An 18,850-nucleotide genomic window follows, 5' to 3' on the forward strand; every position below is an offset into this window, starting at 1 on the left:
CTTGCATTAACTCAATGTTCCAGTTCCCCGGTCGAGAGAACGTTGGAGAGTTTATGGGGGGAGTATCCGGTGCTGGTGGCTAAAGCCAAAGACAACACTTCATCACTTGTCCGCTCCTGCCTTTGTGTACAAGGCTGCTTAGATGGCATAGCGCATCACCTGCTTCCTCTTCCATACAGCGTGTGAATGTCAGTCTCAATGCCAAAGGGTTTGTATTTTATTAGGGTGTCAGAAGATAAATGCAGGGTACGGGGGACCAGGGCGCTGGGCGCAAGGTTGCCGCCAGATGTAGAGAAGAGATAGGATGTGATTGGCTCTGGTAGTCTCCAAGCTCCAAAATTCACTGGCGAAAAGTAAAAATGGAGTAGCAGTTGCAGTTGTCAAAGTCTCTCAATCCTTCTTCGTCTCCCGGCACCTCAGCCACACAGCTGCACAGACTGTGAGACTGCTCCACTCTGCTCACACTCTGCGTCTCCCTCTGTGAGCCGGATGATGTTTAAAGAATTGCTCCTCCTTCAGTAGAATAGAGATAATAGACAGACTCTCCAGGGACACTGCGAGACTGCTCCACTCTGCTCGCACTCCATCTTCTTCTGTTGGTTCTTTCGGCAGTGAAATAAATGATTAGACACGGGACAGTCTATGCTCCAACAGTTTGTCACAGCAGGCACACAGGTTGTGCTTCTAGATTCTTCTAGGAGGGTCAGGTAGTGAGTCTACCTAGATATCAAATGCTTACTGATCATTTTAAGGAGGTGCCATTACCAAGGGCTGGGTTCATATTTGCACAATACCTGCCCATCCCCCAGTCCTTCCAGATCTGTGCTGAGCTGGTTCTTGATTACTCTCGTGGTGTTGCACAGGGGACTCCACCTGGCCTCCTTGTTCAGGATATGGCCATGGTGGCCCACATTCCCATGATATCCATACAATGCATCTCAATCTGTACAATTGTGAATGTGTTGGAGGTGGTTCTATCACACCACTGTGCTTCTACCCCTATTGTTACGATTTGCCGGTTTTCCATAGATGCCTGGTGCAGTCATTAATCAACCTTATGACATTACTACATATATGAGAGGTGTGATTATGCCATAGGTGTTTTAGGGAAAGCAGGGTCATGATAGGTGTATGATAGTGTGTGCGATCTGGGCCGCCGCGAACAACGCAGGCACCCTCAGGTGTTAGAAGGTCAGTGATGCCACGATTGCAGCCAGCACCACCTCAGGAGACTGTTCATATAATCAGGATTTGAAGGTGAAGGGGGTTTTCAGAATAATGTATTAAGTAGCCATGTTTTGAGGGCTTTTTTGAAGGAGGTATTGTGCTGCGGATGTGCAAGTGTAGATTGTTCCTGGTGGTGGGTGCAAGGATAGAGAAAGCCAAGCTGCCAACTCTGATGGACTGGTGCAATGAAATAGCTAAGAGGAGAGCTGAGCTTGATCAGAGGTTTCTGGGGGGCTGGTAGTGGATGATTTGTTCTGAAGTAACTCGGGTTGCGTTTTATGGAGGGCACGGTGTGTGGTGCACATGGCTTTGAAAGTTGCTCTTAGGCTAACTGGGAGACAGTACACAATTCTGAATGTAGGGGTGAAGTGTTCTCTGGGCGAGAGGGCAAGGAGCAGTCTGACTGCTGTGTTTTGACTATGTTGAAGTTTCCTGAGTTTGCGTGCAGGGACGCTAAGATAGAGTTGGCGTAGTCCAAGCTGGAGATGATAATGGCCAGTATTGAGGAGACTCTTTAAGGTAAGCATTAAGGATAGGTTAGTTTTAAGATACGTAGGTGGAAGTGGTAGGTTTGGGATACAGAGTTGATGTGCTTGGAGAGGGATAGGTCTGCGTCCATGTTGCATCCAATATTTTTGACTGACGTGAAGGTGGCAGGTGGGTCCCCATGAGCAGCCGGCCACAGCATCGGGGATCAGAAAAGTTTTGACACATATTAGGAGCTCTGATTTGCCCTGGTTGATGGTTAGGTGGTTGATAGTCATCTAATGGTCGATCTCTGAGAGACAAAAGACGAGGTTGGGAGGTGGGGATTTTTAAAATTATCTATGTATCATTGGCGTAGTTGTAGCAGGTATTGGTGTGTTAGCGGATGTGTGCTGGCAGTGGACCTAGTTAGAGGTTTAAAAGGTCTGGTGAAAGGGAGGCTCCTTACAGCACCCCTTTTGTGACTGGGCAGTGGGCAGAGGAGAAAGGTGGAAGGAGAATGATTTTTGAGCAATTGGAAATAAAGGTGGTGATGCAATTAAGGGCAGAGTCTTTGATGCCTAGGTTGATGAGCCTGTTATTCAGTATTGTGCAAAGAGAATGAGGATATTTCAAGAAGCCTTTCCCAAGAAAAACCTTGAGAAGGGGGTGGATTAAGAAAATACTTATAATTTTAATAAGAAACGGCACTCTCTGGAACCAAATCACAAAGAGGTACCTATAGTAACTCGGACGCACCTCTGGCATACTCATTCTTTCTTTACCAGGCCTAAGTCAAAGTTAATACCTATATATTCTTGGTGGATCCAATAGTCTCTCTGCAGGAGTAAGTCAAGAGAAAGAGTTACTAGCAATACCATCTTTGTGAATCATGACCTATCCGTATATAAATATGCAAATGGCATGGATATGTATTGGCATGCATCCCTTCTGTTGGAACAATCCATGACATCCTCAGACTAATGATTTTAGGGATGCTGTTAAATACATTTATCTGAATTCAGTACAAATGATAAAATAATTTAAAAAGTGTTAAATGCATTTATTGAGAAGAAATGATTAACACTCCTGAGATTGTGGTTTAGCCTACGCCACTGTCCCACATTGGCACAGATGAGTCCTTTGTCACAAGTTAAACTTACTCAAGCATTAGCTTTAGGTATGAGCCCCAAAAGTGGTCACCTTGACCCAGTATATCTTTGAAAGGCAAACAACCTGAATATTGAGCTGGTGCAAATAAGGTACCTCCACTTCCTGGGATCATCTTTGATCCTCGATGTAGAACACATTAGGCTGTGTTAAAGGAGAATAAGACACCCACACCATGGGACCAATAGGTTCGCGGTTAGCAGCTTAGGGTCTGAACCTCAGCATTTAGGCTAATGAGAACACTTGAAAAAATTGCTTTTCTAACCAATGCGTTGGTAAAAGGGTTTTCTAAACAATATAGTACGAATTACCTCTAAATTGCCACGAAGGCCACACAAAACTCCTCCCCAGAAAAACATTGAAAAGGTGGATACTTTTTGGGATTGTAACAGTGGTTGAAATATCACATTTAACAATACAGGATGAATTAACAAACAACGAATTCAAAGTAAACATAATCGAAATGAATTCTTCTATCTGCACGCAGTAGAGCACTGGTTAACAGCAACATCCCAAATGCCACTAGCCAAACTGTATATGTGTACCAATATTATGAGAAGCCACATCATTTTAACATAATTCAATATGGTTAGTAATGTTATAACACTCACAACTGGAAGATTAAATGAGTGCATTGAGGTCTACTAGCAGTGCCAATATGTTGATAACAGACCACACACATTTAAATTATTTAATCGAAAGAAATTATTTTTGACATAAAAACGTAAGATTTATTTGTGATGAAGATTTGTTCTTACATTCCAAAGACATTTCAAAGATGCTAAGAAGAAATAATTCACTGGGGTGTTCTTGGTACCAACAGTAATTTCTGAAAATATGGCACAGCATCCCAACCATCACTTGTAGTAGTACAGACAGGATCCTGACATCATCCTAGAAGCAAAGTCGCATTCAGAGCACCTCTGAAATATGAAACGTTATTGTCATTGGGGCTGCTTACCTGTCAAAGGGGGCCGCCAGAATTTCACATCAGTGATTGACTGGACATGTTTTAGTGGCACCACCCATGCACTATGTGTTCTCATGCTATCTGTCCCTGCTGTGTTGTCTTTCTTACATGCTATTCTACTATGGACAAGGGTTCCCCACTGGTGTGAAATCATGTGCTACCCTCCTGCAAAGCTCCGAGTACTACATTGCGGGTTTGAGCCCTTTGAACCTGCTATTTTTATTGATGTTTTCAACATCCCTCACCTTTATTAACCCTGCTTTTAAGGCCCAATTTTTCAGAGGTGGAGTATCACAGTTCCCGGTGCAGCGATGGGTAAATTACCCCCACCAAAAATATCACTCTACATATGGCCGTCTGGTCGTCATAGGCGATATTTTTGGTGGGGATAATTTGTGGGAGCAGGGATTGTGAGGGTGTCCCCGCACATTTAAAAATAATGCAGGGGGTATGGTGGTGTCCCCTGCAGGGTCAATGGCTCAATATCGCTGCAAAAATATGGCGATATTTTTGTATCGCTATATTTTTGCGGGGATATTATCACATGGAACCGCGGGGATGCGCTTGTCATTGTAGCTCACATTCTAGTTTTAAACACAAAACAACACAGCACTACTTTCCCCTCCTTGAAGGTATCTCTCTCAGAAATGGCTGTGGTTGCTTTACTTGAAAAACTAGACTCTCTCTCAGGGAGAGACTGAGTGGGGAACCAGAAAGAGAAAGAGAGAGAAGGAGGGAGGGGGAAATATAGGAAACATTACGAGTTTGGAAGTAATTCCACAATGAACTAACAGACACAGGGGCCGATTCATGGAACAAAAGTGCGCCGAAAATCTATGCGCAAGCAGGCGCAAGTGCGAAAAAACAGGTGCACACGCACACGTGCGATTCATGGAAGTCCCTGCGCGTGTTTTCCTCGGGATGTGCGCCAAACCCGTGCATGGTGCACACGTCACTGAAACATCCCGAACGGCGTGCGCGACGCGCACAGTGAAAGCGCACAACCTCGGCGTACACACCAAAAAGGGGGCGGAACACGGGGCGTAACGCGCGGAATGGGGAACAACGCGTGAAAATAAGGGCGTAACTGGGATGTACTGCTGGGAAGCAGACGGAACGCCCACACGCACGCGAACCACACGTATTCATGGAATCGAATAGGGCAAAGCCGCGCACGGCCAAAGACACGCACAGGCCTAAACATGTCCGCCTCAAGAAGGCAGGCGGTAGCGTCCCTGCGCATCACAAAAGCGCCAATATACAGCAATGATGAATGTCCCATACTGCTATTTGCCTAGGGCCTGGGGGAGCGGGCTACGTGTATTACGGGGGTTCGCGTGAAGTTTTTCACGCGATCGGGCCTGGGGGAGCGGGATACGTGTATTACGGGGGTTCGCGTGAAGTTTTTCACGTGATTGGGCCTGGGGGAGCGGGCTACGTGTATTACAGGGGTTCGCGTGAAGTTTTTCACGCGATCGGGCCTGGGGGAGCGGGCTACGTGTATTACGGGGGTTCGCGTGAAGTTTTTCACGCGATCGGGCCTGGGGTAGCGGGCTACCACTCACCGTCTGCCTTGCATGTAGAAGAACGCGTAGCCAACACCCGCTGTGAAGTAATAGCGTGTGAACCCCAACGGCTGGAAAACACACGCACCGCACCCCACGAAAAGCACGTACAGAGCAATGTAAAGGCACGTGGGATCTACAAGCCCTGCCAGGGAAACGCCCGTGCGCGAAACGTCACAGACGCGCTTACGCACTAAGGGCCTTTGGTCCAATGAAATCGCATATGCGTGCTGACGCGCTTATGCGCTAAGGGCCTTTGGTCCAATGAAATCACGTATGCGTGCTGACGCGCTTACGCGCTAAGGGCGTTTCCTCGATTTACACGCAGACGTGCAAGATTTTCACGTGCCAAATCACTCCGTATCAAGCTGGCCACGCGTAAGCACACGGAAGACCATGCTCCTGCCCAAAAGGCCGAATTACTGCCCCCCAGAGCCCCGAGCAGCCTCCCACAAGCCATCTGCTGCTGCCGGCCTGCCTGCCTGCTCCCACCGTGCCCTGCCATTTGGTGCCTGCACATCAGCCATCTGCAGGGGTCCATTTGCTGTGTCCACCCCTGCTGGAACAGAAGACTCCCGACTGGGATACCATCGCTCCACAGCCCAGCCCCAGGACCCAGTTGCCCACCCACTCCTGCCTCTGGGGTTGCCATGTCGGGCACTGCAACATCTGGTACCACTGGCAACCCCCGGCCAGAGAGGCAGAGGGGCACCAGCTTCACTGCCACAGAAGTTGGTGTCCTGGTGGAGCAAGTCCTGGGGCAGTATGATGACCTCTTCGGAAGTAAGCGCGCCAACAAGGAAGGACGCACTCGGATCTGGACGGACATCGTGACTGCCATCAACGCGGAGGGGGTGGCAGTCCGCGACTACCAACATGTCAAGAAGCGCTGGGATGACTGCAGGTCCAGGACTCTCTTGAAGGCCCAGCGCCTCGTGCAGGGGAGCCGGGGCCGCATGAGTACCATCCAGATGAGGGTCCTGCAACGCGTAGGCCCAGCGCTCCACGTCAAGATCCTTGAGAGGCAGACCCGTCTGGAGTTGAGCGGTAAGTGGCCAAGCATTGCTGTGTGAGACAGGGCATGTCGCAGTGTGCTGGTTGTCTGATACTTGCCTGTATGTGTGACATAGGCCATGTATGCATGTGTGTGTGCAGGGACGTCATGCATGTGAGACCAGTAATGTGTGAACCACACGGTTGGTGCATGTGTGCAAATGCAACATGGGTTGCCCTATGCGGAATGGCCACATGAAAGCATGCCAGTCTCTGCTCCTGGACATGGGTGGGGGTGAGGGATGGGTTCTGATGCCATGTACATGTATGCTGTCCATGTCTGTGTGTCTGACCTGCACGTCTGTGACTTGTGAATGCCAGGGATGCATGACACATGTCTGTCGCAATGTTCAGGTTCACTGATGCAGCCTAGTCATCCTTGTATCCACTGTGTCTGTGGTGTACAAGGCCAGATGGATGAAACTAGGGTGAAGTGTGTGCATGTGATAGGCATGGCCCATGATGCATGAGTTCCAAAACAACATTGTATGTTTCAAGAATCCCTTGGACATGTATGCTAATGTCCATAGCATGCACCATGCCTGTTACCGCATGTGTTTTACCTGCACTGACCCATGTGTTGTGGAGGGACATGATGGAAGTGATCTTTGACAGTTCCACTCATCTGCTATTGCTTCCTGTCTAGGGGACCATTGTACAGTACCCTGATGCTTGTGTTCTATGTCTCCCTCTACACAGCGCCAGGTGAAGAAGAGGGCGGAGACGGTGCTGTGGAGCAAAGCGGCGGGGATGCCCCCACGGCTGCAGCGGAAGGGGTGGGTGAGCCCCCACAGGGGCTTGCAACGGCGGAAGACGGGGTGGAGCCATCCAGGTTGGTGGTTTCCGCAGAGGAGGAGGAGGCCGCTACTGAGGCACACATGGGGCCTGGTGGGGGCATCCCTGCTGGTGCAAGTGTTGCAGTCCAGGGGCAGGGGCAGGAGGCAGCATAGGTCGCCGTGGACGGGCCTGTGCAGGTCACTGTCCCTGACACTGTGACTGCACCACCATGCACCAGCAGGGATGCCCCATCCCAGGCCCGTCCGCAGGTGGGGGGGATGTCCATGTCATCTGACTCCCCTCCACCTGCGGACGAGGGGACCCCTGGCCGTATGGAGAAGGTCCTGATTGGTGTCGCGTTGCGCACAGGTGCAATTCGTGATGAGGTGCGTGCTTCCCGGGAGGAGCATGCACGTCATCACGAAGAGCACCGTGCCAACGTGGCCCAGTTGGGATCGGCCATGGTCGGGGGTTTCCTACATGTGTCGGCCAATCTGGTGACCCTCTCCTCCTCTGTGGAGACTATGCACCAGTCGTTCTCCATGCCGTCTTCCGGCCCCCTGTGGACCTGCCCCGACCAATGCAGCCAGCTCGGTGGGGATCCCATCCCTGCCACAGTCGGGAGTCGGAGGTCCAGCAGGGGTGCACACACCAGCAACTGGAACCCAGCAGATGGAGGATGTGACGGCATCATCGGGCTGGGCACGTGCACAACGGCGTTGGTGGATTCCATCAGCCTGGATGCCGTCGTACTGGCACAGGCAGTTGCGTCTGAGGCAGCGGCAGGATCGACGTGGGAGGCATCATGGCTCGGGGCAATCAACATCAGGGGTGCAGGCATTGGCCGGAGGGCAGGAGAACCCTGGAATGGGAGTGGCTTCCGTGTGGGAGCGGTTGGGCCAGCAGATAGGTGCGGAGCGGCAGCGGGCAGAGGAGGAACGGCTCACAATGGTCAGGGCGGAGAACTCCATGCGGAGGGCGCTGAGGCAGGCTGTGTGCCTCAAGGGTATTCGCAGGGAGTTGGAGCTGGACACTGCTTTATCCCTGCGAGACCTCAGGGCCAGGGAACATGCCCGCCTCCAAGCCATTGAACAGGAGTTCGATGATGCCCTGGCCCATGACAACATCCAGTGAGCCGTTGGACTAGCCCGCTGCCCTTGTAAATAGTTATGTAGTTAGTGTTAGGTTTCCTTTGTTTTTGCATTTTTTTTGGACCTTTTGGACAATGGGCCACATTTTTGTATATAGTTTTTGTTTTATTAGGTAGTGTTGTTAAATAGGTTTCATTTCTTTTGTTGGGATCATGGACCCTGGCTTGTTCATCTGTACATAGTTCACTGTTGGATTTTCTTTTAATTTTACAATTTACCCATGGCTTTCAATTATAATTTCCCATTGGATTTTCTTTTGTGGACTGTGACTTTGGACACCATTCCTTTGGATTATGATTTTTGATTTTGCATTTTTTCACGGACATGCTTCTTTTTATTTTTTTAGATTCCCATTTCTGTTTGTTTATTTTTGATTCAATTCATGTTTCCTTTAATACATATTTTTTGATCAAACTTCAATGTGTAGTATCATCTCATTGATTTCTTGCATATCATGATATGGGTTTTGAGATTCACTGACACCCATTGGGTGTATGTGAGGGACATGTGTTTGTTTCCAAACTTGCAATTGGTGTTCTATCATGTTATTGCCATTTCTAAGTGGGTGGATGCAATACTCGGGTGGGTGTTTTGCATTTGGAGGCTGACCATAGGGGCCAGGGATCTAGATTGTGATGACATGTTGGCTGGGGAACATGAATTGGGGCCTGGTGGAGGGTGCCCCACAGTGCTGGGGGGTGGGGGTGCAGGGGAACATGAGTTGGGGCCTGGTGGAGGGTGCACCACAGTGCTGGGGGGTGGGGGTGCAGGGGAACATGAGTTGGACATGAGTGGGGGCCTGCTGGCAGGTGCCCCACAGTGCTGGGTGGTGGGGGTGCAGGGGAACATGAGTTGGACATGAGTAGGGGCCTGCTGGCAGGTGCCCCACAGCGCTGGGGGGTGGGGTGCAGGGGAACGGTTACCAGACATTTGGTCGAAAAAAATTGGTCGACCAGACAAATGGTCGAACCAATTTGGTCGAAAACCAAATGGTCGAATTTTTTATTTTTTTATTTTCACCCTTTTTTTTTTTTTTTTTGGGGGGGTCTCCACCCCGACCCCCTTTTTTTTCTAAAAACCCATTTTTGTAAAAACGAAAACCCGAAAAATAAATATATAATTAAAAAAAAAATTTCGACCATTTGGTTTTCGACCAAATTGCGTCGACCAAATGTCATTCGACCAGTTTTAGGTCGACCAAATGTCTGGACACCCAGGGGAACATGAGTTGGGGCCTGGTGGAGGGTGCCTCACAGTGCTGGGGGGTGGGAGTGCAGGGGGACGAGTGGGGGTGCAGGCTAGTCCTCCGTGGTGTGGGCTGCCTGCAGGGGCCGTGGAGGTTGTGGAGCGAACACCTGGGAGGACCCACACGGCCAATTCACATGTAGTACTCCACGGAACCCCTGAAATACACGTACCCTGCTGATGTTGCGTGTGAAACTTCCCGCGCACCCCAAGATACACATAGCCAGGAAATTTGCGTGTGAAACGTCCAGCGCACCCCGAAATACACGTACCCTGTTGATGTCGCGTGTGAAACTTCCCGCGCACCCTAAGATACACGTAGCCAAGACATTCGCGTGTGAAACTTCACGCGCACCCCGAAATACACGTAGCCAGGACATTCGCGTGTGAAACTTCCCGCGCACCCCTGATATACACGTACCCTGCTGATGTTGCGTGTGAAACTTCCCACGCACCCCGTAATACACGTAGCCAGGACATTCGTGTGTGGAATTTACCGTGCACCCCTGATATACACGTACCCTGCTGATGTCGCGTGTGAAACTTCCCGCGCACCCCGAAATACACGTAGCCAGGAGATTCGCGTGTGGAACTTACCGCGCACTCCTGATATACACGTACCCTGCTGATGTCGCGTGTGAAACTTCCCGCGCACCCCGAAATACACGTACCCAGGACATTCGCGTGTGGAACTTCCTGCACACCCCTGATATACACGTACCCTGCTGATGTCGCGTGTGAAACTTCCCACGCACCCGAGATATACGTACCCAGGACATTCGCGTGTGGAACTTCCCGCGCACCCCTGATATACACGTACCCTGCTGATATCGCGTGTGAAACTTCCCGTGCACCCCAAGATACACGTAGCCAGGACATTCGCGTGTGGAAGTTCCAGCGCACCCCTGGAATACACGTACCCTGCTGATATCACGTGTGAAACTTCCCGCGCACCCCAAGATACACGTAGCCAGGACATTCGCGTGTGGAAGTTCCAGCGCACCCCTGAAATACACGTACCCTGCTGATATCGCTTGTGAAACTTCCCGCGCACCCCGAAATACACGTAACCAGGACATTCGCGTGTGGAACTTCCAGCGCACCCCTGAAATACACGTACCCAGCTGAAATGACGTGAGGTACTTCCCGCACACCCCAGTGATACACGTAGCCCGCTTGCCATGCTGGTACAGGGTTAGCGCAGCCCTTTGCGCTGGATTGGGATTTTGATGGCTTTTCCTTGCACGAGAGGCGTTCTTGGGGGCGTAACTGGCGCTGCTGCAGGGTCGCTGCGCCACTGTGCGCCACGGCTGGTTTTGGTAGCTGGAATCCATGAATACGCTGTGCGCGGAAATGGATTTTAGCGCACGCGGCTGGCGCAGGGATTCGCACGCGCACACTGTGCGCCAGCCGCGTGCGCCACTTGTGCGCTAAATTCTATGAATTGCCCCGTTAGTGTTGAACTTGATTACCATTTCATTCGCTCAGTCTGAAGGATTTACTGCCAGTTTACAAAGCGTTGTAAAGCAGTGTTAATCCGCACTTATGGAGTCCCTAGACCTCCATGAGAATTGTGGCAGATATCCCATAAACTACAAGATGGAGGTACATTCTCCACTTCACCTTCAATCTCAGAATGATGCGGTGCTGTAAATGTGACGCTAATTCCTCTACTGGCAAAATATGGCGGAAACTGAATTACTCTTCGGAATATTCTGTGCTGCCGAACCACTTATGAATGCTACAGCAGGAGACATCAAAAGAGAAGGGGAGTCAGAGAGGGAGGGAGCCATCAGGAGAAAGAGAGCACAGAGAAATAGAGAGAGGGAGTGTATGATGTGCTGGGCACACTTAGTAAATGTATCATACATATTCAGTGTGCGTATCAGTAGCTGTATTTCAAAATGTATTTCCAAAAATATTTTGCCCATTACATCAACACATTACATAATTTGCTACGTCGTCTCTGCACTTGCATACGACAGAAGGGGGTAAATAGCAAACCTCCAAGTGATATTCAAGTGCATGCACATTCAGGAGGGTGCCCTTAATTACTATATTTCATGTACAGCAGAAATTTCAATTTGCTTAACTAGGAATCACGTGTAAAAGTAGACCCACCACCATGGTAGCACATAATTGCTGCCAATTTTGTGGTGGGGGGACGTTTTCTGCTCCACCTAAGGGCATTCGAATTTGCCTACCCTTAGTGGAGTGTCTTAGAACTCTACCAAAGAAATCCAGCTGTGGGAACTTTAGTCTGCAATCGCACAGGAACCCAAGAGCCCTGACATTTCCATAGGGCATGCGCCTGCTCGTACAGGTAGGTGCAAAGATCACTGCTTTTTTATGGTGATAGAGGTGATCTTCACTGAAGACAGACTTAGAAGCCATGCAGTTGCACTTCAGACAGTTCTGCTTCTTTTCTTAAATTATACTTTACACCGGAATGTGGTTGGTGCTGGCAATCCTCCTTCTGTGCCACATTTGATCACCCCTGGTCCTTGTATAGCCTCCTGATTTGAATGTTACTGTTTGACATTGTATTGCACTGATTAATTTAACTTGAAGGTGTCATTAATATATTATACTTATACAATGTATTTGCTTTCTAGTATGAATACTTCAATGCTGTTTTAATCAACGAGCGTGATGAAGATGGAAACTACTTAGAACTGGGGAAGGAATTTTTGTTGCTACCAAATGATCATTTTAACAATTTGCCAGTAAATATAAGCTTGAGTGATGTCCAAGTGCCAACCAATATGTACAACAAAGGTAAGCAGATAATCTTTATTCGAAATGATTCTTATTTCAAATGTTGTATTCCCACAGTGACAATGCACGTGCAAACATTAGTTCCAAAATAATTTCACATGTTGATATTTAGCTTTAATCACTCCTTTACAAAGCATCAAAGCCATGCTGTAAAAACCCTCCCTGGCAGTACAGATGTACATTTTTACAACAGCTTTCCTTCCTTCCCTGTTCGGCTGAACACTCTATGTCGGCAACATTTTAGAATCCATTGAATACATCATGTACTTTGAATGATATTTTAGGTAGTTTGTGTTTTCCTTAAAAATCCCAAATATTCCTCCTTCATTGGCCCTCATTACGACCCTTGCGGAAAGGGGTTTACGCCGGCGTAATGCATGGCGTACCTTTCCGCCTTACTACGAGTTCCCGTAGCGCCATGGTGCTTTTTTCGCCTGCTTTTTCCGGGCGGAAAAATCCATGGCGCTACGGGACTTGTTGTTAATTACGCCACCGTAATTTACGGTGGCGTAATTAACGCCTTCCCCACTCCCATTATGCCCTATGGGGCAAAAATGGGAATGGGGAAGGGTAAATGGGGATTGGGGACTTACCGCCCCGCCAAGGTCGGAATGGGGCGGTAAGTCCGCCAACCCCCATGGCGGAGTTGGCAGCTTTGCGCCATGGACCATGGTGCAAATTGCACCATGGTTCTCCGCCAGGGTCGTAATGAGGGCCATTGTAATTTCTAGACTAACCTTGCCCAGTCTCCAAGCAATGAGCTGGAAGAGCAACTTTGCATGTGAGTACACAAATAAAAATGGCCAAAGCAAAATAAGCTACCCTTAAAATAATGGAGACTTTAATGAAATGACGCCTCAATTGTATCCATGTCTCTGAAGAAATATACATGTTTCTTTTATTTATGACCCATGAAAAAGCGGTGCGTGCGTGTACTTCACTATTTCGATGCAATGTGCCCTACATAGTAACAAGATGTTATGATGCTTACCCTACTCGCAACAGCAACACCTAATTATTTATGAGATTTTTTTGATAAATTCATGATCAGCTGAAACAATATTTTCTATGGTCTCATGAAGAACTTCACTTACTTCAGGTACCTGACACAATCGCAAGGCATTGAGGAGCTCTGTCATCCAGGAGAGTTGTCATACCAGTACATGTCTCCCAGGGACAGTGAGCCAGTACTGGGTGCCAGTTGCAGAGTCAAACTCTTCCAGCATGATTTGCTAATGTGTACAATCTAAAGGTGTGGAATATGGCAAGGCATACGTGTTATTTTCCCAAATACCTATATTTCAATGTGTAAGAGGAAAGTGGAACGTGGGCTAATTCCTAGCAAGATCACCACGGTGGCACTATCAACTAAACACATGGGCAAGGCTCGGAGACCCTGCCGCTGGGGCACTCTCTTTGTGTGGACCCATGTATCAGTGGGGATCCTAGACAAAATCTATCCCCCAAGATCAGGAGTAAAACCAAGAAAAATAGCAGAGAATATTAGACTACAACTGGGTTGTGTATACATAGAGGAACCCTTGTGGAGAGATGTGAAACAGACGTAAGGACTGGGAGGTGGGGCACAGACATGTGGAAAGTGGATTCCGGATATGTGGCATCCCATATGTCAGCAGGGCACTCACCAATCTAACAGTAACATATAAAACACAGATGAGGCCAGCCTGGCATTAGCCATTGAAGATGCAGAGGAGCCACAAGCAATCAAAGTGGAGCATAGTGAGATGGGCATGACTGGCACCTGGATTAAAGATGGTCAGTGAGGCTAATTAAGCCTTTGGACACAACAGACATGCAACAGCTATGTCAAATATACAAATAATTGCCAGTGCCTCTCCAGAGCATGCATACAACCAAATTCAGAGACAAATCAATGCAGTGTTGTTGAATATTGGTCGCTGAACACCCTGAGATCCAGACATAGCTCTCAGCTATGCACCTCAAGGGCTTCCCACTCCAAGTCACTTGGCTTTGCATCAACAAACACTGCTCCTTCAAACAGCACATAGCAAGGAAGAAATAAACAGCTTCGTACCAACTTTCTCTTCTGCGTCCGTTGAAATGTATGCTCCATGCTGCAGCATTATTCATCAAAGGAGTCTGCAAATTCGATCACATCACCCTTGACCCTCATCGAATTGCACTAGCTACCGCTTCAATCCTGTATCATCTACAAATCCTGCTGCATCATATACACGGCTGTCACCATGAGGTCTGAAAGCTACCTCACTGACAAAATAAGCATCTCTGAAAGCCTATGGTCCACCAGAAGTAAGCACATGTGCAGAACTGATGTATGCCGGTTCAGGAAGGAAAGGACCAGAAGACAGGCCATCTCCCTCTATATCCCACGACTCTGAAACCTCCTCCCCATCAACATCAAATCGCCCCCTCACTTCTACAGTTCACTAAAGAGTTCACCACCTTTGTTTTCAAGGAATGACTGCTCACTAATACCTAGGTCCACACACTCTCCACTCCCCAACCTACAGTGGTGCTCTGATCCCCACTGTTTCCTCCCCTGGTTGCTGACCTACCTCAGGCCAAGCCAATTCCTGCACTGTCACCTACCTTCTTGGTTATCTGACCTATGAAGCGAGTGTCAGTTGAGACTTTCACCGCCACTTTCTCCCCTTCCCCCCCTTGGCTGACTCAAACCCTGACACAGCCCTTTCTATGCTCCACTCTGCTATATCTGACACTCTCGATTTTCTTGCCCCTGTCATGAGGATCCGCTTGAAGACCAAAACCAAGTGCAATCGTGGTATAACTCATACCTTGTCACCCTGAAAAGCAAGTGCCTTCCAGTGACAAACTGGCCTCCCGCCTGCTCCTAGGGCAATGCCGGCTCTCTGTCTGCACCAAGAAGAGAGCCCACATCCAAGCCCACATGTCCGTTGCATCTAACAACTTGGCCAAACCCTTTAAAATTTGCAAGGAGCTGGCCAATCCTGCTGCAGTCTCTTCCTCTTCTGTCCCCTCCCAGGCCCTCTGTTCGGCCCTGGCTTCTCATTTCATCTCTAAAACTCAGGACATCCTGTCCTCTCTCTCTTCCTCTCCCCTCCTCCCTCCACTCCCTGCTCTTCCTCTGGCCCTTCTGCAGCTACATCCCCTCCCTCCTTCTCTGCCTTTCTCCTATTCTGCTCAGATGAGGTTTCTAGACATGTCTGATCTATGAAGGTCTCGTCAAAACAGGTTCACCCCTGTTCCTCCAAAACCATCAAAGACCACATGGACTTCAAGGCTCCTGCTCTGGCTGATTTCTGTAACCACTCATTTGCCACTGGAGTCTTCTCCTCCCCCCTGAAGCACTCCCTTATGCACCCTCTTCTTAAGAAACCCTCTGGTGAACCTTCCTGCCCGGCTAACTATTGTCCAATATCCATCACCCCTTTCCTGGGCAAACTCCTGGAAAAGCTGGCCATCTCCCAGCTTCATCTACACTCTGAATCTGTTGGTTGTCTCCATGAGCATCAGTCTGGCTTCAGAGCTGCTAGAAGCACAGAAACTGCGCTCTTGAACATCCGTGAAGACCTCCTCTCCAACCTTGACTCCAACACCCCCTGTGTCCTCATCTTACTTGATCTCTCTTCTGCCTTTGACACTGTGAACCATGACATCCATCTCCATGGTAACCTGGGTATCACCGATCAGGCCCTGGCTTGGCTGACCTCCTTCCTCTCCAATCGGCCCTTACAGGTCCAACTTGGGACCTTCCTCTCCTCTATCTCTACCTGTGGTGTTCCCCAGGAGTCTAACCTCTCTCCCTGGCTTTTCAACCAATACCTGGAACTTCTTTCCCACCAGATTGCAGCTCTCTGCCCTCCCCCCCCAACTTTCCATGCTATGAGGATGAGATTAAACAAATGTTCAGGCTCCCTTCGGCCACCTTTTTTTCCTTCTCTCATCTCTGACTGTCCGCCATCCAGCAGTGGTGTGCCACCGATGATCTCTGCCATAATGCCAATAAGACCGAGATTCTCCTCATCGGCACACCTGCTCCCTCCTTTCCTGTCACTCTCTGGCAGGTCTCTCTTGGTCCTCTTCCTGCTCCCACCTGTGAGGCTAAAAACCTCAGGGTCACCTTCGACTCCACACTTTTATTCTCTCCTCATATCTCTGACATCTCTAAGAAGTCACATGACTAGCTACACCACCTCAGAGGTATTCTTCCTTTCCACTCCTTCCCCCAGTAGCTCACTGTCTCCAGAGCTCTGGTTCTCTCTAGGCTGGACTACTGCAACAGCCTTCTTTCTAAATCTGGCTACCTATACTCTCCGCCCTCTACAGCTCATCCAAAACAGAACTGCAATACTTGTCCTTCACCTCAAGCCCAGGGATCGTATCTCTCCAGGACTTAAATCTCTGCACTGGCTCCCAGTGGCGGCGAGGATTAAGTTCAGAACCCTCTGCATTGTCCACAAGGTCTTCTGTGGCCTGGGACCTCAATACCTTCAACTCTCTCTTCCTAAATATCTTCCTTCTCGAGCTCTTCGTTCACCCACCTCCAACTCCCTCAGGGTTAGTCGCTTCTCCAAGTTGCAAGTTGGTGGTAGATATCTTTCTTCTGTTGGGGCCTCCCTCTGGAACAGCCTCCTGGCCTCTCTGAAACTTGAGGAGAACCATCTCCGGTTCCAGAAGCACCTCAAGACCTTCCTCTTTGCTTCTGCTTTCTCACCTCCTCTCCCCTGCGGATCTTCTGACTTGATCTGAAACCACACTGGTAAACTGGCTACTCCAGAACTCGGGCCCAGGTCCCTTCCCCAAAAGTTGCACACCTGCACTGCCCCCCTGGCAACCATTCACTCAGGGACTGTTTCAGTACCCCTACAGTCCCTACCAGCACTTGACACCTGATGTCTGCACTTACCCAGGCACTTGCCACCAGCTTGCTGAACTTTTATGTATTTATTATTATTTTATTAATTTTACTGTTTCCTATATACTGCACTTCCCCCTCTCCCTTTCCCCCCGCACTTTTTCCCTCCCCCCTCCCCTTCACTTGCCCAATCTCAATGTCACCTAGCCTAGTAGGTTTGCTGTCTCTGTCTTCCCTCTATTTCCCTTCCCTTGCCTCGTCACACCTTAAAAAACATGTGTATAGGTGTGTTATAAATCCCAAAACCCAAAGGTGGGAAACCCCTACTTCATGGGCATCTGGGTTCAAAGTCAATGGGCCTCATTCCGAGTACGGCGCTAACCAATGGCGCTATTAACGCCTTGGTTGACGCCGTACCCGGACCGGCAGCGCCTTGGTGGTTGGCGGAATTACCGCCCCATTCCAAGGTTGGCGGGGCGGTAATTCCCCAATCCCCATTTACCCTTCCCCATTCCCATTCTTGCCCCATAGGGCATAATGGGAGTGGGGAAGGCGTCAATTACGCCACCGTAAATTACGGTGGCGTAATTAACATCAAGGTCCCTTAGCGCCATGGTATTTAACGCCTGCTAAAAGCAGGTGTTAAAAGCACCATGGCGCTAAGGGAACTCGGAGTATGGCGGTAAGGGATTACCGCCACCGCTCTCGTTAGCGGTGGCCGCTATCCCTTACCGCCATACTCGGAATGAGGCCCCATATATGCTAAACAAGTGTGATGCCCTACTGGCATCACACTTGTTTAGCATAGGCGCGTTGTAAATACCATATCATATTATATAATATTGTGGCTCTAGCAATGTCAAGACAGTTTTGTGTCAAAAGGAATGGTTTGACCGCATTGATAAGCTTAGTGGAGAATGCTGCTGAGGATGCAATAGTGTTTACTTTCGAGACATGGAGAGTGTGGAGCCCAGGTAGATGCCAAGTGTCAAGTGTCTTGATGGCTTTCAAAACCAGAATCTGTGTGTTGTCGACAGTGAAAGAGGTGTATTGCGAGTTGAGTTCGTTTAGAGTTTCCTTAAGACCAACCAGAAGAATTTCAGTTTTGTCACTGTTTAAACATAGTCCACTATCTGCCATCCAGGCCTGGATTGTGGCGTAAACCGCATCAAGTGTTTTGGAGTCTGCTTCATACATGCCGGTGAGAGGGATGATGACCTGAGTGTCGTCGGCATAGTTTGTGTATGCTTTGCTTACGCATCAAAGTGTGGCCTTATGAAAATATTGTTGAGGGTACGAGCAACGCATGAGCCCTGCAGGCTCTGCAACACTTTCATGGCTCTCCCTTCTAGAAAGGAGGAGATCCAGGAGGTGGCTTTAGGTGAGAACTGAGCTGCGGTAGAGAGGTGTTTGCAGAGGGTCTTATGTTCCACAAGGTCAAAGGCTGCAGATAAATCGAGACGGAGGAGTAGAGCTGGTTTCCCTCCATCGATAATTTCACATAGTTCATTTTTTAAATCTAGAAGGGCAATATCTGTTCCATGACCTGTGCGGAAGCCCGATTGACACTTACCCAGGATGCCATTAGTTTCCAGGAAGTGTTGGATAT

At 49.1% G+C, this 18,850-nt stretch overlaps 1 protein-coding gene across 4 annotated transcripts in view; it reads left to right on the plus strand.

Annotated features, from left to right (window-relative positions):
* CACNA2D3 (calcium voltage-gated channel auxiliary subunit alpha2delta 3) overlaps positions 1 to 18,850 on the plus strand; it is a 3,251,448-nt gene that overhangs the window by 1,165,367 nt on the left and 2,067,231 nt on the right. For all 4 annotated transcript variants that reach the window (XM_069643639.1, XM_069643642.1, XM_069643640.1 and 1 more), the window contains one exon: positions 12,239 to 12,401. In XM_069643639.1, the coding sequence (XP_069499740.1) occupies positions 12,239 to 12,401 (163 nt within the window). The remainder of the gene's footprint in view (positions 1 to 12,238; positions 12,402 to 18,850) is intronic.

The sequence above is a fragment of the Ambystoma mexicanum genome, chromosome 2p (assembly GCF_040938575.1).
Source record: "Ambystoma mexicanum isolate Mex_15411 chromosome 2p, UKY_AmexF1_1, whole genome shotgun sequence".
In the NCBI taxonomy this organism is placed as follows: Eukaryota; Metazoa; Chordata; class Amphibia; order Caudata; family Ambystomatidae; genus Ambystoma; species Ambystoma mexicanum.